Below are 27,991 nucleotides of genomic sequence, written 5' to 3'. Positions count from 1 at the left end.
ATTGGTTAGCTAAAAGTTAGCTTACAGCTGAAATAGTAAGCTGTGGTTTGCTAGAAAATATGAAAATAGTTAAATCGCTAAATGCCTTCAGCATAGAGCAAGGACACAGTTGATACAATCAGCTAATAGAAAATAGTTATTATTAGCTAGAACTAATAAATAATTAACTGAAACGTCTAATGGATACATTGTAGAATAGTTTAAAGTAATAAAATAGCTGACATTAACTACAAGTAAACAATACATTTTGAAAAACTTAATTTAGCTAAAGTACATGGTTGAGACATCCAGTGGTAATTACACAAATGCAAACTAACCAAAATATTGACAGTTCAAGCGCATGAAAACATTACTGTAACAATATCCAAGATCATATTATTGATTGTTTAATATGAAATCAGTGGGCTTACTTAAAATGTATATTGATTTGTGTTAGGCTTCAAAATAGACATAAAAGCTAATCAGGTGCACTTAAAAGTGGTATTAGGTCAGATTTAAGGCTCAAATCTGAACTTAAGCTCTATTTTTTGGCAGTTCATATCTGTTCTTGGATCAGCACTTAACTGCAGGAAGTAAAAAAAAAAAAAGCAACAACAGTGGAACACTGCAGCACATGCCGATTATATTTTTGGAGTTTTGAATGTCAGCAATTTGTCCCTTTCTTTTTTGAAGTTGTATAAATGTTTCTCAGGTTAGTTACACAACTGACTCCCTGCCAAATGAATATTTGGTTTTGATGGACTACAAAAGGAAGCTACATAGTAGAACATTAAGTGCAAGCATGCAGCTGTAATGCAGTCTGTTCACATGCTTGTGATTTCTCAGGGTGTGCTGAAAGCTGCAGGGGTGTACATTTTACCGTCAGGTATTTAGAAATGACAGATGAACACAGTGACAGGCAGCTAATGGTTAAGAAGACTGCGTTCCCTGACACTGCTTCCTCCAGGTTTTTACGCTACATTTGCCCAGAGGATTGACGTCTCATTGTCAGTCACATTTGTCTTTCCATCTGTCCAGCACAATGAGCAGACCAGAGGGCCGGTGTTATAGCCTCAATAACAGATGTCATTTCTTTAAAAATGTGTCGTGGTGGAGTTATGACTCCATTAAGGACACACTGAAACCCTGGAAGCACAGCAAAGTTTATCTCTCCATCCTGACAAAATAACTCGTTTTAGAAATTAAAAAAATTAAGGTATTTGCACTCTTTTTGCAGTTAACAATGCAGTAATGAGAGGACGCTTTCAATAAAGAATGAATTCTTTAGACCCTGGACTGACATCAGTTTCGTTGTGCTGCGCTCTGATGTATTTCAACCTCTAGAATCTAAGATAACTGGTTTGCTTTGTAATGAAAGCATAGGGAAAAGGCAGTGAATAACTTGGCAATAAATGTCCGGAAAATTACCAAAAAAATAAAAAATAAAAAATATATATATATATACAATAAAAGGCAACACGACATTGACTTGACAATTAGCTATTTCAAATTATCTCATATAGTTTAACTTTTTTTTTAACTTTACTTATTTCTGTGTATTTATCTTCTCACTAATATAGTTTGGGCAGTTTCATTTTAAGGTACTCATTGTCTTAACATGTTTCTGGAGGAAATCAAGCCAATGTGCTCAGGTTTCAAATGGTTAAAATCGTGTGACAAAACTGTATTTTTTTAAGCACTTTTTCCAGGTCATTTCCTTGTTTTAGTTTTCTTTTTAACTTTCATTTCTTTCATAATGTATCTATTTTTTCCTGATTTTCAGGAAATTTACTTCACTTTACTGCACTTTTTTCCCCCTTTTTTGCTAAATTTAGGGTCATTCTTTTTTCTTTGCTCATTGCCTTCTCTTATGTTTTTGAAAAAAATCAAGCCAGTTTGATTAGATGTCAAGGGGTTAACTCTTTAATGAACCACAGCTTATTATTTAGAAACACTCACAGATATAGCTTCTGTCATTTTATCAAAGTCACTTTATATGCACTTTCAAACTGCTCCACAACAAGCCTCCTAGACCTGGAGTTGATTTTTTGTTGGCTTCCCGCTCTTGAGTCATTGTCGGTAAGCGGGTCTAGACAGTGTAGTGATTTGAGCTGCACAGGGGCACTCTGGCCAGGGATGAATTGGCCTTTGGTGCAGAGCTATGTTCAGTTTCTTGGCTTCTACAGGATGAAAACAACCTTTTTTTTAACCTCCAACTACTAGTGACCTGGTGCTTAAAACCACCAGAGCCTCATTCAATGCCACAGATGTAATTAAAGCAGGAAAGGTTTTGTCATTTGCTCTCCCCATAAAATAATGAGAGAAAATAAGAAACAGTGTTCTACAGAAAGATGGCCTGTCCTTGCGGCAGTCCAGGCCATCATGAACTTCGCTGGAAAACCGTGCGAGCCGTCCAGCGGGCTACTGCTGAGCAGGCGTGAGTCACGGCAGCTGAAACACAAAGACGGAGAGCGAAGACGTCTGGGAAGGAAACTGCTGACTTAATTCACACTGGAGCGTCTATATTTGAGACTGGGCAACTTCAGGACAGGGGGACTCCCTTCAGAAAATACAACCAGATGGCTCAGTGATCCGGCTGCCTTTTGAAGTGCTCCTGCATATGTGTGTGTGAGAAAGAGAGAGAGAGAGTGTGTATCCGCGGGCGTTGTCGTCAGGACACGTGAATATTTTTTTTTCAAACCAAAGCCGTCTGTTTTCTTTTAAGTGTGGGAGCAGACTGGAGGGTGGAGGCCAGAATCAAACTGGCTGGGAACAATTAACTGCAGCAGGACTTACACAAGTCTTTAATTTACCCGTCTAATCAATAAATTATTACAATCAAAGGGTTAAATCTGTTTTCACCAGCTTGTCTGTTGTCTTCACATCTGCTGTGACGTCTTCTTCCGTGGGAGCATAATGCAATGTTTAGTTACATCTCATTGTCCACCCACGGACTGTGTTCTTGAAAAGGCCGCTTGAGACACTTTCTTGTAGTATTTACAGACATTTTAGGCTTTTCACGAGTACTTGGATTGAGTCAATTCTTTGCATTTTCCTCAAGAGAATAACAAAACAGCACATAGCTATGTAACACTGAAATTAGACTTGACGTGGGAACCGAATCCAACAAGAAAAAAAGCTGGCAGAGATATTTTTAACAGAAATCAAAGTGCTTATTGACGATCTTTGACATCAAATTCTTCTTCACTCTTTTGGTTTTTTTAAAAAAATCTGCGTTCAAAGCTCTGAGGCTGCGAATAATCTCTCCTCGAGTTCACTGAGTGAGTTATCGTCTTATTTCGTTCCACGCGGTTTCAGTTCTGCCGGGTCGTTTGACAGAACTACAGCAGCTGCTGTGTCAGATACTTCCGTTCATGGAGATTAGTCTTTCTTCAAAGTGGTTCCCCGTTTCTGCGGGGCTCTCCGCAGCAAAGCGGTGGAATAATCTAATCTTACAGGTCACAGCAAAGGCTTGAAAAGCGAGCCTTGAAAAGAGCATTAAAAGTGCCTGACAATCAGGAAAAATGAATGATACAAAGCAATTTATGACCAATAAAGAGGTCAGAAATTAAAAGTAAAGACAACTGAACAAACATCTATATGTACAGAGCTGCATTAAACTACAATGTTTTTTTGAAGAAGTATTTTTTCACTATACAGAGTACTTTTTAAATTGTTGCTACATGAGCACTGAAAACAGAGACGACTGTAGCATTCGCAACAGACCAATAAACGCTCCCGCAGATAGGAGACGTAATGTAATCTTGTCCGTTTGACACTACGGCAACTGGATAGTAACAAACTCATGTTACAGATAAACAGAAGCTACAACATGCTTCTGAAAATAATTTAGGGTGAAAAATAGGCAACTCGGTGGTAGTTTATATATTTGTTCAGTGCTGATTAGTTTCATTGTTTGAAATCCTTTTTTGGGAGATCAAACGACACCACCAAACAGGCATCTTTAGTCCTGAATAATTTACACTTTGACCAGTTATTGTCACTCAAGAAAACAGCAGCTAGACCTGACCAGTCAGAGAGGATTTACAGAGCTCCTGTTTCCCGTCTAATACTGCAACACTGCAGGACAAACTGACTGAACAGTGTACTGCCGTTACTATTCTCTTTAGACTGTGGCCCAAACACACTGAACCAACTTATGTTTGCTGTCAGAGGTCACAACACATAACATTACGGTGTGGATCCAAAAAAAGGTCCAAAGGTACACACAGTGATTTTACTTTCAGTGGAAACTCAGAGAGAGCGACAGGCAGCTGCATGTGATGGAGAGGGGAACAAAACACAAACTACACTGCATCAACATGGTCTGAAAACAGGCTGTATGAGTGAAAGAAAACCTATTTCATATTCCAATATATTAACATACAGCTATGGAGGAAGTACTCAGATCTTTTTCTGAAGTAAAAGTAGCAACAGTGTAGAAATACTCTGTTTTAAGTAAAAGTCCTGCATTCAAAATAGCATTCAGGTACAGGTATTGGAATTCAAGTATACTTGAAATAGCCTAATAGAAGTAAGAGAATGTTATTTATTATGAGCACAGTTTTGAAGCAACCCCTGTTCTGACTCATAACCCCTAAAGCGAGGTGGTTACTGGGTTTTTGTCATGATGCCACTACGTTTATAGATGAAAAAAAAGGTAAATTACTGTCAATATCCTCCATGCTCAGTAGATTACTTTAGCTGCTGACTGTCTGGGATATGTCAGTGATTAGCAGCAACATTGATTGTGACAGTGCACCTAGTGGAAATAGCATGTATTTTCTCCATATGCCAAATATGGTCAAAATGACGCCATCAGGTGAAAATAGTCAAAATGACAAATTCCAAGTCCAAGTCAGCAGCCCAAAATGACACCCAGGAATAATACAGTGTATGTTTTTATGCTTTGATGGCTGCAGCATGAAAAATGTCAGTTCGAATGGGTTTCAGTGGAGCATTTTTTTACCTTAACAGTCTGAATGTAACTATTTAGTTTCCACAGTGTACTTATTATAGGAGCTGAGCTGGAAATTCATGGATTACACTAAAATACACAATCTGGACAACATTTATGACATATGCATTAACACAGAAACAATTATCAAAACATGAGGAATGAAAAGAGACTAGAATGCAGCAAACCATCCCTAAAGGGTTAAAGTCATACCTATGGCATACCCTAAGCTATAGCCTGACATGCACCTCCTCAGAAATTTATACAACAAATTGTGAACACATAAAAGTCCTCCTGAAAAAGCATTTTAAGTCTTGTGTGTGATTTATCCACCAGTTGTTAGGCTAATTTATACAGCCAGAAATGTGATAGACTTATGCTAAAAACGTTAGCGTGTTGTATATGTGTGGGACATGTCTAGTGTAAGACAACTGTGTTGTTGGTAAACATAGTGAGTTAACCCTTTGATTCCTGGACCGACATTAGTTTTGTTGTGTTGTGCTCAGAAAACTTTCACAAGCACTGGAAACACGGGGAACAAAGGCAATGAGCAATCTGGCAAGAAATGTCCCACGAATTTGGAGTAGTTAGTATATTTAGATTTTTTTAAAGCAGCATTTATAATTAGCATAATTATACATTACATGTTTTATTTTTAGGCTTTTTATTCAGGTCTTTTCCTTTTTTTTAATTTTTTTTTTTTTTTACTTTCCCACTCTTTGACTGTTTGTTTATGTACTTTGGGGGTTTTGGGCTAATTTTCATTTAATTGAAAAATAAATAAATCCGTTTTTCAGGCAATTTTTTATAACATTATCTTGTTAATTTTTGGCTCATTTCTCAAGTTTGTCATTGCCCTCTTCCCGTGTTCTCAAAAGAAATCAAGGCAATTCGCAAATGAACTGAAATTTGTCACCTTACCTTTGTTGAACGCTGCTATGCCTGACTTCATGTGAGTAGGGGGAAAGTCCATGTGTGTAAATCCCTCTTTCTGGCTAAGTCTCAGCAGACTGAGGTGATCACACAGCATCTTCTCTCAGGATGGCATTTATTTTTCAGCACTGTTGGACAAATACATCAATGTTGCTGGTGGTGATGTTGAAACAGTACAGTACAGCTCCTGCTCTGTACATGGAATTGTCAGCTAGCAAAAGGGTGCTAGCTTATTACACTTTTACAATGCAGCTTTAGTTTTTTTGAAAAAATAAACATACATTTGTATTACAAAATAAAAGTCTACTAATAAAAATGTGCACTCTGCATCTCATGTAACATCTTGCTCTGTCACATGCCTACACGACCTTTAAGACCGTTTCTTAATGCCAATCAGAATTCAACAGATTTGAAGGGGGAAAAATCATTTTTGATGACATTAATGCAAGATTTGATGTCATTAATGCATTTGTTAGATACATTTTTTTAAGTTACCAATTATTTCAAGATTTTACAATGCCACATCAATAAAACAGAGTCATACATCTTGTGTCTTAGCATTTTTACATTAACTAACTCAACACCTTTTAAGACTTTTTAAGGATCTGCAGGGACCCCATAAACTGCCATGAACCTATTTTTTTAGGTTTCTATGAAAATAACTCTAATTAACGCTATGCTATGCAGGCCCAAATAATGCTCAATAAAATTAATAGCGTGTTTCTCCTTACAGAAAATTCAAACTTACCTGTTGAACAAGCGCATGAATGTGGCTAGTAGTGAAGGTGAAACATACAGCACAGCTCCTGTCCCTAAATGTCAGAATAATGATTCAGTTAACACACTGAAGCAGTCGCCATTTTTAATTAACATCTGCTGTGCAGCACTCTATTCAGAGCAGCTAGCTGCTACATGCTAACAGGCTTAGCAAGCAGACTTCACTTTAACAAAACAATATAAAAACAAAATAACAGCTACGTGACGGTCACAAGACGTGTCCAGGCTGTTCATGGCACTTTAAATACACTCTAATATGAGTGAAATTAATTTCTATTTGAGAAAATGATCCATGGAGCTATTTTCATTACATACCATGGAGGGATGCAAAACCGCACGAGCTAACGATGTCAGGCCTCTATAATTACCACCGCCGCCACACGAGGGCGCTATAGTCACACAAATTGAAAAGAGCCTTGCATAGTAACCAACTTACAAAACCATTTCCAAAAAATAAAATACAAGTGGGAAAGAATAAATAAATTGGATAAATTGCTTGTAAAATGAAGGGAACACTGAGTGAATCTTTAAGTGAATTTTGACAAACTTCAGCAACCTTTCAACCTGTCACACTAGCTGCTCGGCTAATTTATGCAATGTAAAATGTCATAGGCTTATGCTAATTACATTAGCATGTTGTATTTCTCGGGAAAACATGTTCAGCAAAAGGACAGTTGTTTTGTCTGTGAACCTTGTGTAAAATAATAAGTTTTTTTTCTGTAGGCCAGCCTGGAATCTAACATCAAGCAAAACAAAAAACTAAGGAATTTAGCCTGGAAAAGATTCTGTAACATAATTGTAATGTCCTTATAATAATTATGAATATAACCTTTCAATAGCTTTTGCCTTTTTTTCATAAACATTTTTTCCCTAGCTTTTTTAAAATGATTTTCTACATCTACTAATTTCTTGTGATATGTGGAACATTTCCTATCCAGTTGCTCATTGCTCCCCCTTTTTTTTGCAAAGAAATCAAATCAATTTGCTCCACATTCAAAGGTTTAATTACTGAAAGGCCTCTGAAAACATCACAGGAAAAGTGATGTCAGCCCAGGATTCAAAGGGTTAATTGACACAAACTCATCTTGATGTAAATAATAATTCTACAGCAAAACAAATTATAGAATATCTGAATTTGAGTTTTGAATTTTGGTGCAATTTGAGGCATGTATCTTGGTCTATGTGCATCTTTGGGTTTCTGTATGTCTGTGTAAACCAGTTGCTTGTAGAGTCAGCCTAATGCACAGTCTCACATCTGCAGCTCATTTCAGGGTGGTGATTTTCGGGCTGCAGTGTCTGATGGGGGAGCATAGCATTGGACCATCACAGCATCCAGCTCTCTGTTTATCTGATTCTCAAACAAAAGCCTCCCAGTTCCTGTCTGCTTAGCGCCTCAAATCCACAATCTGCTCTCCCAATCTTTTCCTCCTCTCCTGTTTTTACTGCCAAGATGTGATCCCTCATCTGTTTACTGTGCAATGAGGGAGATGTATTTCTCATGAGACTGAGTGAGCAGTGTTTCCTGACAGATGTAAGTAAATCAACAGGGGCCGGATTAATTAGAAACAAGCTGGGGAGTGACCACAGTAACAGGAGCGTGTTTGCTCTTTGCCCTCTGGGCCTGATCACATGCTGACTGGGGAACACATTTGGTTTTCAGCTCACTACAAGCATTTGGTTGACGAATGATTTCTTTATCTGTGGCACATCCTAGTGGTCATTTAGTGCAACTGAGCTTATTTTTGGACAAACTATACTTAACTCAATTGATCTGAATTTGAGTAAACAGGCACAGTTTTAGCTGAAAACATATCATAGTGAAATTCCAAGATCTTTCACTTTTGGAAAACATCTCCAGTTTTATGTATTTTTGAGATTTACTCTAAAATACTGACAAATATACAACCAACGAGACTGTGACAGTACCTGCCATCACTCCCCACTAGTTTACTGCAACTTCATGAACCCTACTGACCACAAAATACCAGTCCAGGATAAAATGTTGGCCTTGTACATCTCTGCAAACCACAGATATGTTACATTTGAACATTTCACACGTATGTCGTAGTTCAGATTACATGTGTATGAGCTGGGTTTCTCATCAGGAGCTGTATGGCGTAACGTCTGCTAAGCAGCAGACAGAAACATACCACTCTTTTAAACAGACGACAAAGGTGTTGTCATGGCATCATTACATACATGACTTAATACACATTTTCCTATAAAATTAGATTCATCCACAAACCACAAATTTGTGACAGATCTGCTGTGAGATCATGGAGTTAAAGTTCAACTGTGTAAGATTTAGTGGCATCTAGTGGTGAGGATTGCACATTGCAACCAGCTGAAACTTCTCCAGGTTAAAATCCTTAAGTGTTCGTAGTTCAAAAGGTTTTTTTGAATCTGAATCATCCGCAGAAGTCTCATCCTCTCCAAAATAAACAGACCAGGTGATTAAAAATGGTAAAAGAACACACACAAAAAAGAATAAAGCAAATGTTATGTTATGTTTAAAATCTGAGGTTTTAACTGGGAGCCAAATTATCTGCAGGGGCTACCCACTATAAAACAAAGTTTCACATTAAAAATCAGTGCTTTTACATTGATCTTTGGCATCAGAGGTAAGCTGCTAGCATAGTACCTGCCAATATATGCTTACCTTTTTTCTCAGATAACTTAATATCCAAACGTTCAGGAGGTTTTTACCAGGAGCTGAATTATCTGTCGAGGTCTTTTCCTCCCCTAGACAAACACACAAAATGGTTTAAACTGGTAAAACACTGAATGAAGCAATGTCATGTTAAATAAAATGGTTGTTTTCCCGATGCTCTAAAAGCGGAAGAGCTGCTAAGTTAATGTCCCAGCCTAGAACCAGCAGGCGGGTTGACATTAAAACTCAAATTGCGCAAACTGAAATTGTGAATAGAAAACACGCCTGATGAAAACGCATCAATTTCGTAGTATTGTATCGTGCATACAAGGCATAGTAACCTTACTGCAAAAGGTAAAGATGTGCCAGGACGAAGGATCTGTCATGTGCTGTTCTCAGTTTGCATTTCCAAGAATACTACAGCAGACAGACGGACGCCTTCATGAGGACATGCACTCCAGGATTATACGGACACACTGCATTTGACAGTAAGATTCATGGAAAAACATGAGGGCAACAAGCACGTCAACAGTATAATTTATTCAACAAAACCACGTACATTCATCATATTCAGAGCAACACTTCTGTACAGCTTAATAAGATAAATACACATTTTTGCGGGATGATTCATCAGTTTTTCTGTAGCACCTTCAACACATAAATCAGTGTGTTTTGCACATCGCAGCAGATTAAACTCAACTCTATTCACATTAGCATGACAACACTTAAACCCGAGAGGACGGCCAGCGCCGTTTAACCTGATGAACCGGGAGAAACGTTTAGAAACAAGTCAACCTGAAGTTCAACATTCCTATTTTAGAGCAAGGACCATTTCTCATGTTAGATAACTGGGCATTCTCTGCATGCCGGCTTTTTCCAGTCCCTTGTGCTGCTGAGGAGCCTTAAGTAGAAATCTCGTCTATATCAGGGTCGGATATTTTGGGTCTTAAAGGGAACGCTGCATGGGAAGGAGCAGAGATCTGTGCTCGGCGTCATTATTTACAGCCTAAGATTATGATGGCTGCATTTTTGCAGCATGAAAACTAGTCAAAATATCTCATAATGACGGAAGATTAGTTTGGAAGAATTTATACTTTGATTAAACAAACCTTAACAGCTTGGCATGTTTATGGGGTGCAGCGGACAAGCTTGCGTATCCAGGCCAGCATCGTGCAGCCCGGGCACGTTTTTGTAGAGAATGAGGGGAGCGAAATGAGAGATTTGGATGAGGGTCCGAAGGCATGGAATATTGCTTTTGAATGCTTTGTAAAAGGGTCTGTCAGACAAACAGTAAACACACAGGTGCAGACCTCCATGAGAGCTGACAGATGCTCTTGTGCTGGGCAAACATCAGAGGGAAGGTAACAACGCCCGTTGGCAGCTCCGCTTAGATGCAAAAGATTTAAAAACACCCCAAAATCCTGAAGGGTGAGCTCAGTAAACTGCACGTGGACGGTGTTTTATATTAAGTACTGAAGAAGGGAAAAAAAATCTTAACAAGGAGAGTTTTGCTGTTTGCGGACACATGATCGCTCCCTGATATTTTGCGGTTTGTAATAGAGATTTAGAGCCATCACTGAAGAACTAGATTTTAGCATGTTTTAGTCAAATGAAGTGCACAACATACATTTTTTATTACTGCCAAATATCTTCAAAGCACACCCTAAGATGTGTTGGGACAAGGCTTCCACAGATTTCAATTTGCAATGCAAATTTAGCTTCCATAATCTTGCTGAAAGTGATCAGCAGCAGACTTTTGTTGCATGTCACGACTGGAACACACTGCATGTGTGAGCAGCGCGTGACGGCAAACTCATCAAACTACAGTGTGTTGCACGCTCGCTATGTTCACACTGGCAGCATTGTTGCCATGACGCTTCTGCAAAGCTGCTTGCTGCTATGAGCACTTTATTTCTACAAGTACATATTCCGCTCATTAATGAAGTCATGCAAGCTCCTGCATCGTCAACACCACAGCAAATGTTTCACAATAAAATGCCTTGTGTCATCAACTAATGGGATTCTGAGGGCTTTTATTTTGAAACAGAAACTGGAAGATTTGAGTAAAATAAATATATTTGTATTTTCTCATCTCTGACAAATAAATACATTGAAACTGTAGTAAAAGTTGCTATAGAGTCAATATAATTATCAAAAAAACCCACTTTCACTTTCTATTTCTTTCTATTGCATCACATAACTTCAAAAGTTGAGTGGACATCCGGAAGTTTTGAATTCACAATTCTTCTGTAAAATCATGGACTATCGCCTCCCAGAAATCCCTTTTACATGGCCGCTCCCACGTTAAAGGAGCTTGCCTTTCCATCATCGCTCGCATAACACGTTTACGTGGCCTTGGATTAGAAACAGTGATGGCTAGTGTCGTGGCTGCAATAGAAATAACCCCGCTTATGTTTTGAACATCCATCGCCATGTTACTTGGAATATTATTGCGAAAGAAGTTGTGTAACATCGCCCAATGGAAACACGATTAATTGTATTATCAATATTTTGAAAATATCACTTTAGTTTTGTACAAATCTGTAATGTTATCTCAATACTGGACCAATTTAAAAAGCTTTAGTCATTTAGACACAAAAATACAGCTAAATAGGGTGAAAATTACCGCAGGTACCCCTTAACTTATTTCCCAGTGCTCTGGTGTCAAGGAGCATATTGTATTCAGTTTCTGATAACAAAATCATAAACAGGGAGCTTGGCCTGATTCAACCTCCATGGATAAGTTATGAAACTTCCAAAAAAACAGGTCATGTCATCTTAGAAGAGAGCCAATAAAACAATCTAAAGCACTTCATGGAATTCGTAAACAACTTCCTTCGCCGCCTTCTAAAAATACTAAGATCTCACTGAGCTCTCTGGGTCCTCTCTGGGGGCAGATTTAGTGGGGCAGCGGACATGCAGTTATTAATAGACAGGCAGGATTTCTGTCTCCTTGGAACTTCAGTGTCTGTGTGAAACAAAGGCTGTTGCTAGGTGCCGTGGGTGAATCACGGGAATCTGAGAAGAAGCAAAGCAGCATCTGGAGAACGTCACTATGAGTGCTGCTGTGACCGCAACACTGCCCGGTATTCCTCAGGATGTTACATTTTTTGCAGGAAACTTTTGTTATCCAGGGAGTGCTGACTAAGCAATGACCCAATTCACATTTTAACGCATTTATGGTAAACATGCAAGTTTACTGACATGTATGCATTTTCCTGGCAACCTTTAGTTGAGCAAAAAACTACTGATGTTTCTTCTGTTGTCAAAAACGATGTCATTTGTCTTCATCCTCTCCCTGAGCTCTGACACATGTTCAAATAAAAACACTGAAAATGATCTCTAATATTAGAAGCTCGCTCTTCACTTGTAGTGCGAGTTATGCAACTATTTATCTAAATTGCAATCGTTAAACGCTACTTAAGACTTTTATTGCTGCAGAATTACACACTGGAGCCTCCATTGAGGACTACTTAGCTTGCTAAAAAAATAACTTTCACAGAGTGCACTCGTGTTTATCAAGCTAAGCTGTGATTATTTATAATAAAAGAAGCCAAATGGAGAGATGGTGAGTGCAGCTTTTTCCACAATAAGCCTCTGTTGGGGAGACTGTTTGGGTTTTTATTTTAGGATTATTATTTTTATCAGCAGGTTAAAGCTGGGGTAGGCAGAATATGGAAAAGGCAACGACAAAATAAAAGCCAGAATTTGGAAATACAGCCTCCTCCTGCAGCTCTTCCGTCTCTGTCCAAAGCCCCTTGCACCACATGACCATAAGCATTTGATGTGTTTCACACAGTAACCCTGTGTTTCCCAAACACTGATTTATGTAGTCTTATTTCATTGTAGAGCTGCAAAAAGCTCATTCCCTCCGCCCTTTCTTACACGCACTCACTCAGTAATTTAGCAAGCCACCCCATGGTCCCTGTGCCTCATTCCCTGCCACTATGGACTACTTAGTCGGGAGGACAGGGGACAACATTTCAAAGTACAAGGCAGATTATTAAAATAAAAATTTGTCCTCGATCCTGCTACATCCTTTGGAGTTGAAGGAGGAGTTGAGGAGTCTCAAAGCCTGGGGAAAGAAGCTGCTCTGTAGTCTGGTGGTTCTTCAGCGGATACTTCTGTATCTTTTCCCAGAATGCAGCAGGGTGAACAGACTCTGGCTGGGGTGGCTGCTGTCTTTCAGTATCCTTTGGGCTCTGTGCAGACACCTCACCTCCAGTCAGTATGCTTTCCATTGCTCCTCTATAGAAGTTAACCAGGATCTTGCTCTGGAATTTAGCCTTCCTAGGTTTACGTAGGAAGTAGAGCCTTTTCTGTGCTTTTTTAACCTGGGTGATGATGTGTGATGACCAGACATGACTAAATAGATCTTCAGTCAGCAGGTGTAGCAGCTCGAGTTTGGCCAGTGCAGACTTTGCAGCATCCGCAAATTTCCCATTTTTTTTTAAATCTTGAAATTCTGTGTCCTCTCTCTAAATTCTGACATTTTTGCTGGTCTGTGAACGCAGCGGTGGCGAACTCTTTATGAGTTATTTTTTTCCACAGCAGAATTATCTGGAGTTTGAGTCACAGGGTGGATAACTGATTAGTGGATGTGGTCAGAGCTGATCCAATCTGATTGATGGATGAGAGGAGCAGCTGCTACAGAGGCGGCGAAAGCAAACTTTTAGAAACAGCACAATTAACTGTTAAGTTTCACTTACGTTACGGCGAGCATTCTGCTGCTCCATCTGTGCCCAGATTGTGCTCAATGAATAACCGATTGGTATGTATATGTATAGCGCTCCTTATGACGGGTCCAGGTCCAAAAACATAAAATGATTTGTGGCACAAGATGTATTAATCGTGGTCAACCACCACAAATAAATGAATGTTTGGGAAATCCTGCATGTTTTGTTTCGTTTATTCCCATTAAAACATCTTTAACCAAAGAGACCTGCACCTGCATTTGCAGAACAGCCAAGAACACCCTCTCTCTGATAAGATCTGTGATTGGCCTAAGTCTCCTGCCATGGACTAGATTTTCTAAAGCTTGAAACAGAGCCAAGAGGATGTGCAGCAGTCTAGTTTTCTCTCAGACAACTGAAATTACAATGATCTAAAAATGAATTATGGGATTTTTGCCCAATGACGCCAAAATAAAACTGCCTACCCCAGTTTTAAGTGTCCAAAGCCAACCAGCATGCTTACATGCACACTATAAAATCAATATATTACTTCAGTTTTTTATGTAGGCTATGTATTTGCCATTATTACTGTGCCTGTTGTTGTTTTGCATTAGGTTCAGGTGATGATCTTTGTTGTGGTACGACTACCACGACAATCAGGAGGGACGTTCCAAGAACTGACCTCCACGACAACATCACCCTTCTTTCGCTCCGTAATGTTTACAGCTGTGTGCAGGAGATTTCTGTGTGTTTCTATGGATTAACGTCGCGAAACAAACCAGCCAGAGAATTATTATTGAACTAGAATCCCATCATCTGATCCTGACACAAGGTGTGTACAGAGTGTGTGTGTACATTCCCAAGACTGACAGCTATTCCAGTTTGAAAATTGCTCGAGGTCTTTGCATTCTGATAATTTTTTAACCTAGATAAAACAACAGAAGTTAAACACAATAAAATAATTTACAGCACCTAAACAACTTCAACAGAGGATGCTCCTTTTGATGTGAAAGTGCAGCTTTGAATAGAGGCATTGTGCTTATTACTAAATTGTGTGTCTATTATATCTGGTCTAATGCAGTGGCACCTTTGCTGTGTTTTTCTCCACATTGTGCAGCAGGTCTGTGAGTTTTCAGGTTTTCTTTGAACAACTTGTCATCCAGGTGAAACTCACTGATAGCAGAGGTAGCTGATGATGAGTTTTGGTATGTCCAGCTGACTGATGACCTTCAGAGCTCTGGTGCCAAGATTCTTCCTCACTGCCAACCTGCTGAGCTGCTGCAGATCCATGGGGGTGCCTGCAGAGAGAGGGAAGTTGGATCTAAGCGTTCACAAATTATTATTTGCTTTTTTAAGTCATGTTTGAATGTTTATTTTAATATATACATATACAGCATGTTCATATTACCCCTATCTGTTTGAATGTTACCCCTTTGAAACTTGAAAAAATGGGAAATTGGTTTGTTTTGGGGGGAAAAGCAATGAGAAACTCAACAACACATGGGTTTAAAGTTATTACAAAATTTAAAAAAAAAAGATTACACGAAAATAAGCACAAAAAAGAAAGGCAAAACATAAAAAACAAACAAGCAAATGGCCTGAAAAAAGAATAAAAATATATATGTGCAAAATGTTGTTATGTAACATAATTTTCAATGTATAAGTATAAATATAAATATATAGTTCTCTGAACATTTATTTCTCTTTTATTTGATAATTTCCTTATAATCCTCCACCCTTTTTAACAAGAAAACTAATTTAAAGGTAATTTTCTTTTAGTAATTTCTCACACTTTGTGGTCACCGCCTCTTTTTCTCCATGTTTTATGAAATCAAACCAATTTGCTTAAGTTTCAAAGGGTTAAATCGCTTGTAAAAGATGTGTGTAAGTGATTTTTAATTCAGGCTTCAGAGGGTCAAGTCTACAAACTGCTGTGCATTGCTTGGTTCACACTGTGCTCTACCTTCTATATAAAGAGGTGTCATGCATATACATCTAGATATGTGGTCAAAGGCGTATATGTGCATCACGGTAAACAACAGGTGTCATCTGTCTGAGACTTGCAGGAACTGAAACGTGATCTTTGCTTGCCATCTGCTGGTGTTACACTAACACTACACTGTTGTAAAGGACAAAAAGGCAACCGACTACCCAAACTGGGAGCGTGTTTTCCTAGCAGCTCTGACTTCTGTGAATAACTTACTCTCATAAAACTTTAGACAGGTTGCAGAGGGAGAGCCTGGCGTGGTGTAATCCACAGGTTTCCTGTTGTGCTGATCTCTGGCGTAGACGTTAGCCCCAAACTCCACCAGTATCTTGACCATCTCAACGCGCATGTTTTTAGCAGCGTGGTGAAGCGGAGTCTCGTGTAGTCTGGAAGCATTCACTTTAGCACCTGATAAGAAAATGACTTTCGTCAGCTCTATATATTTCTCTTACTGTAAGCAGATCTCATGAAAAGATCAAAACCAACAATGTGTTAGTCTGTTTCTAAAAACCTCCTCACCTTGTCTGTGGCCTTCAGCCCATGGTTTCTTCTGAAAATGTAAATCTTTCAAATGTCTTTTTCTTTGGGACTATTTTCAAGAGGCAGATTAATCCACATGATGTTCTTGTGAGTATTTACGGGGAAAAAAACGGGTGTGTGGGATTAAGTCATAATAACCTAAAATGTGTTCAAGGTCATGAAAGAACATGTCAACATTTGACATTCAACCACCAGATCCTGATCAGTTCCTTCTTGAATCCAAGTTGACATTCTCAAGGCCATCCTTACACATTGCGTTCACAAAAATGAGACGGATGCAAAGTCACAGTGACCTTGACCTTTGAACACCAAATTCTTATCAGCTCATCGTTGAGTCTACATAAATGTCTGTGTCAAATTTGAAGAAATTCCCTCAATGTGTTCTTGAGATATCGCATTTACACAAATGAGACAAATACAAAGTCACCATTACCTTGACCTTTGACCTTCTGATCTAGTAAATTCATCCTTGAGTTCACTGGAAGGTTTGAGATGTTCTTGAAATATCGCGTTCAGAAGAATGAAGACAGATGAGGACACAGGGACCTTGACCTTTGACCACTAAAATCTTATCAAGCTAAGTGAATGTTTGAGTAAAAGTTTAATAAATTCCCTCAAGGCATTCTAGAGATACAGTGTTCACAAGAATGGAGCGGACAGATGTATGGACAGATGTACGTACATATGGATGAACAACCCAAAATCATTATGCCTCCGGCCCCGGCTATCGCCAGCACGAGGGCATAAAAGAAACTGAAAATAAAGGCTACCTGGAAGGTAGACAATATCTTTAAGCAAACTGCTTTGTTAAATGGTTATATGGAGAGTTCGCACAATTTGTACTTAGAAAGTTAAATCATGGAAAGCTGCGGGGATGACCTCAGATATCCTTGGTGTCTGGTACCGCGGTTTGAGCTGAGAGAGCAGGAGGTAGCATTACGAGGCAGCTAACCTGTCCTCAGCTGACACCAGCAGTGAAATCAAATGCTAGATTTAGAATACAACTTCCAAATTTGAGAGCAGTAAACATGCAAACAAGAGCCAAATTTAAAGCAAAGTGACATCTGGTTTTGCATGTTTTGCTATCCTGCTTTGCACCGTCACTCACCTGCATTAAGAAGCTCCTTAACACAGTCTATGTGTTCATTAGCACAAGCCACATGCAGCGGGGTCCCGTAGTACAGGTCGTACGCCTCCAGACAAGCACCCATGCCGATCAGCAGCTTCACACACTCTGAATTTCCTGGAAAACGACAAGAGAATACGTGTCATATTAGATTATTTTATTAGATTTATGTTAATTCAAGTTCACAGAAACTACTCAGTACTATGTGCAGTGAGCTGAGGGACTCACCTCCCATGCAGGCCTCATGGAGGGGCGAGGCCGTGCGGGAGGTGAGGGCAGGGTTGGTCTTGGCGCCATGTTCCAGCAGGATCCTGACACACTCCAAACTACCGGCCGAGCAGGCGTCACACAGCGGGGTGCTCCCGTCTACGTTCCTCGCATCCACCTGAGTAGCATTGCAAGACTTAGTGGTTTAGTTTTCTGGGTTTTTTTTACTTCTATTTATTTGTGGGGTTTTTTTTAAATACATGTACAACATTTTCTTCTGAGCATATATGCTTATACATTCTTAAGTGCAAAGAGCATGTACACATACATATGCATACTTAATAAAAGAACTTATAGGCACACAAGAAAAAATAAATAAGTTTATAAAAAAAACAAATATATAAAGAGAACAAATTTTAAAAAAAGAAAGATTAAAGAAAAATATATATATAAATAAAACTTTTAAAAGGATGTCAGAGATGTCATTAGAGTTACTGCAGGGTTATTAAAAATCAGTCATTGGTTCATCTTATTAAAATGGTCTTCAAAGGGATGCCATGTCAGGTAGAACATATTCACCTTTCCTCTCAATTTAAATTGAATATTTTTATTAATGTAATATTTTTCATCACATCATTTAAAGTTTGGTGGGCTTGTGGGTTTTTCTGTTTCCAGTTAGAAAAAAATCAATCTTTGTGCCAACAACGTCACAAAGCGTATTATGTTATATTGGCTACTTGGTAGTTCTATTAAAGCTGCTTTAGTGGCTCAGTATATTTAATGGATATTAATAAGATTAAAAATTGTGTGGGATAGTTGTGTGTATGCATTAATTGTAAAACTAGCAGTTTTCTACTAAACTCAGCATCTTTTCATCTCCCTGGCTCACCTGCGCTCCAGCGTCTAGCAGCAGCCGCACACACTGGGTCTGTCCGCGGAGGCACGCCTCATGCAGCGGCGTGATGGAGTCCACAGCCACGACATTGACTGAAGCTCCGCTTTGGATGAGATCCTGCAGGTGGGAGGTCTGGCCGAGGCACGCCGCTTTGTGCATCTCCGTCCTCTCTGACCAGCAGCCTGCAGGGACACAGGTCACAGCACACTGTATATATGAGTTACAATTCATTATTATCACCAATATTTTCATCCACAGCTGTTTTTGTAGTTCAGTGTATAAATATACATTTTAAATGTGCTGTCTGTTCTCTTTTTAATGTAACTGTTTGTTTGTGAACTTATTTTAGCAAAGTTATTGAACTTTGCTCTATTAATTATCTACGTATAGTAGTAGTAATGAATATTATCATAATTTTTTTTCTACGATTACACCATATAAAAATAATACTGAGTTGACAAAAAAATCTTAACAATAATATTGATAGTAAATGTCAAAAACTGGGTAGAGTAAGACCTATGATAATAATATCGAGTTAACAGAAAAACACACAAAATAACATTTCTTGATAATAACAACATAAAAATAAAAATGTAATAATCATAACAATAATAGTAGTGCATGTCTCCTCAAAGAGTGTAGATAATATTGGGTTGACAGAAAAGCTCACAAACTAATGCAATTTCTAAATAATAATAATAACGACCATAATAGTAATAGTAAATGTTTGATGAGTGTAGAGTGTAGATTAAGATCCATGATTTTAACGATAATAATAATAATTGTTATTATAATTATGATGCGTGACAATGGTGTCAAGAATTGTGATAAGAATGTCAAATGTAGGTACAAACACAGAATTTATATTTACCTTAAACTATTAGTGGGTACAAACACAGACCTACAATATGCTGACTATTCTTACTGACATGTATCTGTATGCACCGCATATTTTGTCAGAAGATATTTATACACTTTCTACTTCAACAATAATTAAAAAGGTAAGCTACTGGCAACACTAGTAACAGTAACACCAGTAACAACCGAAGTAACAATACAAGGAAATACAGCTGTTGTTATCAGCTAATAGCTACATTAAAACAAGCCGTCGGAAGCCGCTTGCTAGCACGTTAGCATTTCTGTTGACATTCCTAGCATACATGCCGACGTCTAACTGGGTCAAGAACCGAAAAAGCGACCATCTCACCGGCCATGTTGTCTTCGTCTCATACTCACCGATGTCTCCACAGAGGTACGGGTGCGCGTTTTCAATTTCCATCCCGTCTTTTTTATCGCTCCGCACGGAATTAACAACGTTAAAGCTACCGGACATACACGAAATGTTTGTAAATAGCCGCGTGCTGGTGATGTTTACATGCAGCATGAGCCATGTGACTTAACTGGAACTCAAGGCGCATGCTGGGACTTGTAGTTTTTTTTTACACCACATATGCTATTTAATGACCTTTGACAAAACACTTTTTTGTGCCAGCATAAATAAAGCAATATGATACACAATATTATTGTACAATACTACAACATTTTAGCAGCAATGATGACATCAAGCCTAAATTGACATGACATAACATACATGAATCCTTTGAAACCTGAGCAAATTGGTTTGCTTTGAAAAAAAAAAAAAACATTGGGAGAGGGCTTTATTTATTTATTCATTTTTTTAATCTCTCTTCCTCTATTCAGTCATTTTGCTGTTCCTTCTCTATCTAGCCCTTCTTTATCCTTCTGAAGTCCTGTTCTTACCATCTTTTCGTGTTATCATTTATTTAGTCGTTCATCTAACTTTTATTCATGTTTTTATCTTATTTTTGTTTAATCCCCACTGATGAGATGTTGTCTTCTTATATCATATTTATCATGTTTTGTTCCTTTTATTCTTATATTTCCTAAAGCTCTTTTAATCTAGCTGCCTTTGGAGATCTGCCTGTTCACTTTTATTCTTTTTATTTGCTTTATTCTTGTTTACATTTTGTGTTATTGTTTTTGTTCCTGCCTTTTTGTTGACTGTTCTGGACCTTTCTCTGTTTGGCATGCTTGTTGAATTATTGTCTGCATTTGCTTTTACTGTTAAAGAACTTTGTAAATTTCAGTTTTTAAAGGTGCTGTATAATAAAATTATTATTATTTTTATTGTTATTATTATTATCATAATTGTTGTTGTTGTTGTTATTGTAAGGCAACAGGCACCATAACAAAAATGTGGACCAAAATTTGCAAAACAAATCAGTAAAAAAAGTTAGAGGAAAATTTCCTGAATATTTGCATAGACAAAAAAAGTGAAAAAACAAAAACAAACAAGAAAATGTCCTAAAAGTGCTGCTATATTATGTATTTATTTGATAAATTGTATTATACTTTTTTCTGTAACATGATTTTGAATATAATATTAACATAATTATATATTCTTTCCCATTTTTGGGGGGGTCATATTCTAATAATCCTCCCATGCCTTTTAAACTATTTTAGGCAATTTTCTAGTCACTTTTTACTAATTTCTTAGAATTTGTGGGGCATTTCTTGCCAAGTTAGTCATTGCCTTTTTCCCCAATGTTTCAAAAAAATATAACCAATTTTCTCAGGGTTCAAATGCTTAAAAATGGTGGATAACCTCAATTATTTTGACTTCTAAGCAGATGTTGTTCGTGATGCTTCTTTTTGGAGATGATAACTCTAAAATTCAAACAGCAGTCTCTCACAGGGGCTTAGAAATCCCTTCATGTGTCACTCTTTAGCGATGCAGGATGATCGCAGTACTGCAGGTAGCTGTGGATGCGGTGGGATACGTCCAGCTGACCTATGACCTCTGAGGCTCTGGTACCCAGCATCCTCCTCACAGTGATTCTGCAAAGCTGCTGCAGGCTCAGAGGATTACCTGCAACAAGAAAAGCTTTCCGTCGATCACAATTTAAAAGCAAAAGACTCTGAAACTGTGAATGCACTCACTTTCATAAAACAAGAGGCAGGTGTGAGCGGGGGACGCAGGGGACGTGTAGTCTACGGGCTTTTTTCCCAGGTTGTCGCTGGCGTACACGTTGGCTCCAAACTCCAGCAGCAGCTCGATCATGTCCACCATGTGGACTCGGGCTGCGTGGTGCAGAGCTATCTCATGGAAGCGGACTGAGTTCACATTGGCACCTGCAGGAAGGAGGGATGAGCTGAGGCATGTTTGTTGGGATTTATGGCTGAGATGATCTGAATATTTTGGCAGCCCTCATAAAAAAAGAAAAAAAAAATTCCACCCTCATGCAGTGTTATTACAGCTGACAAGAACCATCCTGCATTCTCATTTTGTTTTCTTGGTGGTAAATTTTTCTTTTTCAAAATGTAGTCGATGTGGACACAGAAATGCTTCTTTTTTTAGTTAGATTTGGGCAACTTTCATATTTGGAATCAGAGAATTTTGACTTTCTTTTCTTAAAAAAATGCACAAACTGATGTATTCTATTCTAAATATGAGGGTACAACAATGAGCAGCTTGAAAACAAATGACTTCTGAAATAACTGAAAAGAAATTAGTAAAAAGTTACAAGAAAATTACCTAGAAATTAGCAAGAAAAGCAAAAAACAAAAACTCAAAAGGAAATTACCTTAAAAATGCTAAAAAAAAAAACCCAAAATAAAATTACGTGTATATATAATATAATTTATCGTATTTTTATTTTTAGAACTTCTAAAGGTAATTTCCTTGTTTGTTTTTTCTTTTCTTTTCTTGATAGTTTTTAGGTAGTTTTCTACTAATTTTATTTTGTATGATAATTTTTAAATATATAATTCTAATAATTATGAATTTAGTTTCTGGACATTTTCTCAATTTTAATAATTTTCTAAAATTTGTTTCTGTCTCTCTTTCTCTTTTATTCTCTTAGAAAAAAAAATTCAGGTGGTGTTCTCCTCATCTTTTACAAATTTTTACCAATTTGCTCATTGCCTTTTTCCCAATGTTTCTGAAGAGAATTTAACCTATTTGCTCAGGCTTTATGGGTTTAGATATTTGTGAAAGGCATCTGAATGAAGAAAAACTAATGTCGCTCCAGATTTCAAAGGGTTAACACTTGCTGACCTGCACTGAGCAGCTCCTTGACACAGTCTATGTGTCCTTTAGCACAGGCGATGTGGAGCGGGGGACCAAAGTGGACATCATTAGCCTCCAGCTGGGCACCGCTGGCGATCATCAGCCTCACCACGTCAACACTACCTGAGAGGAATGCAGAGTTTTAGACAGTGAGGAGGTCTGATGGAGGTTTGAACGCCGCCTCAGCGCTGCTTTACCTCGTATACAGGCCTCGTGGAGCGGCGAGGCGGTGAGAGCTGTGAGGGACGGGTTCACTTTGGCTCCGTACTCAGCGTTGCACACTCCAGGCTGCCAGAAGCACAGGCGTGACACAGAGGAGTGCTGCCGTGGATGGTCCGTACATCCACCTGGAACAACCACAACAACAATTCACTGTTTCCATACAGATTTACATTATTGTCAAAATTCTATTGGCACATCACACTTACTGGAGACAATCGCAAATGTGAAAACTGGGCAGACATAATATTATTTACCCATAGGGGCTGTTTGGCGCATTTTATGCACTTTTCATTTTTCATTTTTTGATCATTTTGGCTGTGTTCATGCATATGGCATACATTTTGGCAAGACTGTGTATTTTTGTTTAATCTGTCAACTTCCAGCTCAGCTCTTAAAATACAAATACACAGTGGAAACTAAATTGTTACATTCATACTGTAAGGAGCAAAAAATGCTCAATTGAAACCCATTCAAACTGACATTTTTAAACCCACAGCCATCAAAGCATAAAAATATGCATTGTATTATTTCTGGGTGTCATTCTGGGATTTTGCCTTGTAATTTATATTTTTTTTTATTATTTCCCACCTCCATGTTTGACATATGGAGAAAATACATGCTATTTCCAAGAGGTGCACTGTCACAATCAATGCTGCTGCTTGACATATCATATCATTGACATATCCCAGTCTGTGATAATAAACAAAAATCTACTTTGCATAGCATATTGAAAATTTCCCTTTTTTTCATCTAAAAACATAGTGGCATCATGACAAAAACATAGCATTGAATGGGTTTAAATTCTGAAAATTAATGAATATTTGATGTTCGTGACTAGGACTGATGTCAGTTTAGAAAAAAAACTTAACTCAACGACAGTATAAAATCATATTAATAGATATTATTTTTTATAGTCTTGTTTTGAAAAGCACATGTTGCGTGCAGAGCACGAGTGTGAGCATTTGACTCTGCACGAAAAATAACAATATATAAAATTAATGTTGCTGCAAGTCATTGACATATTCTAGGCTGTCATAATAAAAAAAATCCACTTTAGTACAACTGTAGTATATTGCAAATATTTTTTTTAAATCTTTTTTTGTGCAAAGAGCTATATGAGTGTGTGTAATATTAAAGTGGGCCCTAAGGGTTAACAACTGTATGATCTGAATGTTAATTTTTATGTGTGTCAGAGTGGTGTTGACCCAAATCCATGGTGACCTTTGAGACTGTGGGTTGCTTCACAAACGTCACAATGGTAATATTTATTCTGTATTATATTGCATCACTTTACAGCAGCGTTTATGATAAGGTGTCCTCGTTTATTTAGGCTTTGCATTTCTTCATATCTACACGGTCAGGTTTGGCCCTCCACAGGTAGGGGTCGGAATTGTAAAGGGGGTTTATCTCACCTGGGCTCCGGCCTCCAGCAGCAGCCGGGCACAGTTTGGATGAGCCTGTATGCACGCTTCATGGAGCGGAGTGATGTTGTCCACCGTCACCATGTTGACCGATGCTCCACTTTCGATCAGCTGTTTGAGCTGCAGGGCTCTGCCGTGGGACGCCGCTTCATGCAGGGCGGTGCGATCCGCCCAGAAACCTGACACAGACAGAGACACATTACTAACAGGATATTCACATACTCTGGCACAAGTTGCACAAAGTATAAAAGATTTTTATGAAGCTGATATTTCACACAAGTTACTCAATAAATCCGTGACATCATTTTTCACATGCTGTTTTCAGACACCTTTCACAAGCATTTAACCCTTTGAGCCCTGAGCAAATTGGTGAAATTTCTTTCGAAAACTTGGGCAAAAAAGTAATGAGTAATTTGGTAAGAAATGCCCCACAAATTGAAAAAATAGAAGATATAGAGTTTTTTTTTTTTTAAAAAAAGTTAGGTAAAAAAAAAAGTTTAGGAAAAACAGTATTTATAATTATCAAAATTACATATTTAAAATTATGCTATGGAATTCTTTTAGTTTTTAAGAAGTGTTTCCAAGTCTTGTTTGCCTTGTTTTTCTACTTTCTTTCTTTCTTTTTTACTAATTTATTTTACTATTTTATTTTTCCTGTTCTTTTTACAAGTATCTTGCTAATTTCCGGTCATTTTCTCTTTTGATGTTCTTGAAAGAAATCACACCAATTCTCAGGTTTCAAAGGGTTTTTGATTTTTTTTTTTTAGAATTTATTTTATATTTTACTTAAATTTTTAAATTTTAAATTAAAATGTTCTTATGCAGGATAAATGTCTTATGTGTGCTAAAAAAAAGACAAAAATGGGTCTTTGGTAAGGAGAGAGTTGATAAATACCAATAAAACCAAAGAGTGTGGGGTCGTAATCGGAAATAAGAATATTAAATGTTGTAGCCCATGTAATCTTCGAGATTTATGTACATTGTAACTCCTGTAACAATCTGTTTTTCATCTCTGCTTTATTTTTATTTTATAAATGAATTATTATTATTATTACTATTACTATTGTTATTATTATTATTATTATTATTGTTGTTGTTGTTGTTGTTGTTGTTGTTATTATTATCATATTTTATTGTTTTTTCCGTTTGGTTTGTTTTTGTTTGGTTTTGGTGTGCCTTTTCATTTTGTTGTACATCATATTTGCTGCCATGGTTTTTTTTTTATATGTAATATCTGTTATAATTGAAAACTCCAATTAAGACCGTTAAAACTATTACTATTAGCTAAAATTATTATGGTCGTTTTGGCAGCTAGCTACATTAGCTGTTTACTTAGTTACTCACAGAAACTGCTTTATGCGTTTACCATGGTAGAGTTTCTTCACCTCAACAATATTTTGTAACTTTTTATAAAGCAACAACTGTTTTAGGATACATGTCGTGTAGCCTTCTTTAACTCAATCGCCTGAATGTCACAGTCACGGTTTTATGAATGTTTTTATATATCTATATATGACACGACAAGTGACAGTCACGAGCAGTGCACGAGCTAATATGATTAACTCGACGACGTCAACAAGAACGACCGCCATTCTTTACATTCTTCAGGCAGCTAACATTTGCTGTTGTGAACATCATTAACGGCGCTCACCGATATCACACAGAAACGACCGGCGGGCGGCTGTCACCTCCATGTTTTACCGGTAAAACATATCTGCTGGCTGCAGCTGAGAGGACTCAAACACATTTATGCTAACGTTGCAAGTGTCGAACGGAGATGCAGCAGAGGATTATGGGAGTCGTAGTTTACAGGTGTGCCGTTTCCTGTGCTGCAACTGTGTTGATAACTAAAACAGGATTATCATGTATTAGATTTCATGAGATAAATGATGTACTTAACCAGGCTTTAACATTTCATTTGTTCTACCTAATTACAATAGAAACCATATTTCTCATTCTCAGAACTTGAAAATTTACCATGAAAGCAGAGGGTGGTGAGCTTCCAGGTTTCAAATATAAAAAACATTTAGGGACTGTTATGTATTTATCAGAAGACAAAGGGGGCTGGGGTGTGACTTTGACTTTGCTTTTATTGTGACCCTCCCTGAAGGTGCAAATATGTTTCCTTGAGCCTCCCAGGGTGAGTGGGGGAAAGTGCATGACCCCTCCCTCCAGATTTCAAAAACTGACCCTTTGATGACTGACAGTTAAAAGCTGAGGACGAAATCAGTTGAAAACTGCTGTCTTTTTACTCGTCTGGTTAGTTAGCGTGAAGCATAATCTTAAATGAGACATATAGAAGTGATTTTGATGAAAAAAGATCAGATTTGTTTTATTTTTGTTTCTTTGTTTTTTGTTTTCTGGTTGTTTTTTGGGAGTGGGGGATTTATGGCTTTCTTCCCACATAATGTGTCCCATTGATAATTTCTATTTACACTTTCTGGCGATGATAAATGGCGTAATTTTGGCGATCTTTGAAGAAAACATGCCTTCCAAACCTGCATGTTTTCTTAAATATCTGTGGTTAAATAAATATAAAATCCAGCCATCTAAATTTCTCCCTCCCCTGGTCCTCCACAGTGCCTAAAAGGTTCAACTACTAAGATAACTGTGAAAACCCATCTCTAATTTATTTATTTATTTTTGTTCTGTTTCTGGCTATGATAAATGGTGTCTTTTTGGCATTTTTTTAAAGAAAGCATGCGTGTTTTCTCCTAAAATCTGCAGAAAAATAAATACAAAACACAGCCGTCTAAATCTGTATACTCCTCCTCTGAGCCAAAATTTAAAAAACACAAGCACTCCCCAGTGTGTAAAAGGTTCAAGCACCACTGAAAATATGAAAAATGATTTGATAATTTATGTTTTTACAGTTTCTGGCTATAATAATTGGTATTATATTGGCAATTATTGAAGAAGACATGAAGGCATGTTTTTTTTTAAAATAAATCAGCAGTAAAATAAACACAAAATTCAAAGATTAAATTCTTATGCCCTCCCCTGAGCCAAATAAGAAAACATAAGTCATTACCCTGTTCTTAAAAAAAAAAAAATTTACATGCCTCCCATTTCTGCACCACCCCTCCCCTCTCTAAAAAACACTCCCCAAGAACTTTCAGGTTTTTCCATGATGCTGCCTCTGCATCTTCAGTATGACTATTCTATTAGTTCTCAAAAAATAATCATAAGATTAAATACATTAAGCATTTTCCCCTAGTTTCTAATTATCAGATTGCAACATCATTTAGCATTTTGAATACTTTTACTTTTTAAGATTACGGCAGAAATCTCAAACTGATTAAAAAGCAACACACACGCCACTTGCTTTGTCTCCTTTAAGGTGCAGGAATTCAATTATCCACAACACCCATCTCCAAAGAAATAAAGTTAATTTCCACACACACTTATCACCTCTGCATTGGTTTATTTAAAAAGCGTTTATGATTCGGTAACAATTAAGAAATCTCAAACTGCCAAAAAATGTTGCTATCTGTGATATAAATTCAAACTTAACAGGAGATACAATAACAACAC

General features: G+C 37.7%; 2 protein-coding genes across 2 annotated transcripts; both read right to left on the bottom strand.

Moving 5' to 3' along the window:
• Positions 1-9,821: 9,821 nt before the first annotated feature.
• Positions 9,822-20,108, bottom strand: asb13a.2 (ankyrin repeat and SOCS box containing 13a, tandem duplicate 2). The gene is made up of 6 exons (XM_042511302.2): positions 19,961-20,108; positions 18,719-18,906; positions 17,851-18,007; positions 17,605-17,739; positions 16,173-16,364; positions 9,822-15,267 (listed from the first exon to the last, which is right to left on the bottom strand). Exons 1-6 carry the CDS (start codon positions 20,106-20,108, stop codon positions 15,140-15,142), a joined length of 948 nt encoding a protein of 315 aa, XP_042367236.2. The 3' UTR covers positions 9,822-15,139.
• Positions 20,109-20,156: 48 nt separating this feature from the next.
• Positions 20,157-26,253, bottom strand: asb13a.1 (ankyrin repeat and SOCS box containing 13a, tandem duplicate 1). Its single transcript, XM_088072800.1, is given in 7 exon segments — positions 20,157-21,614; positions 21,686-21,877; positions 22,803-22,937; positions 23,012-23,089; positions 23,092-23,161; positions 24,449-24,636; positions 26,109-26,253. Coding segments are annotated over 7 exon segments (864 nt in total). The 5' UTR covers positions 26,152-26,253; the 3' UTR covers positions 20,157-21,456.
• Between the last annotated feature and the right edge of the window lie 1,738 nt (positions 26,254-27,991).

This window comes from Plectropomus leopardus, chromosome 22 (genome assembly GCF_026936395.1).
Source record: "Plectropomus leopardus strain MGB_pleo_1.0 chromosome 22, ASM2693639v1, whole genome shotgun sequence".
Classification (NCBI taxonomy): Eukaryota; Metazoa; Chordata; class Actinopteri; order Perciformes; family Serranidae; genus Plectropomus; species Plectropomus leopardus.
This window is presented reverse-complemented; position numbering and strand designations above follow the sequence as displayed.

Bases quoted from the DNA above. Each gene is read 5' to 3' on its own strand.
- asb13a.2 (XM_042511302.2), bottom strand. From the start codon at position 20,108: ATGCTGCATGTAAACATCACCAGCACGCGGCTATTTACAAACATTTCG. The intron at 18,008-18,718 runs GTGAGCCAGGGA...AATGCTACTCAG, and splicing joins TGCTAGACGCTGGAGCGCAG to GTGGATGCGAGGAACGTAGA. The intron at 15,268-16,172 runs GTAAGTTATTCA...CTCTCTCTGCAG, and splicing joins CTGTCTAAAGTTTTATGAGA to GCACCCCCATGGATCTGCAG.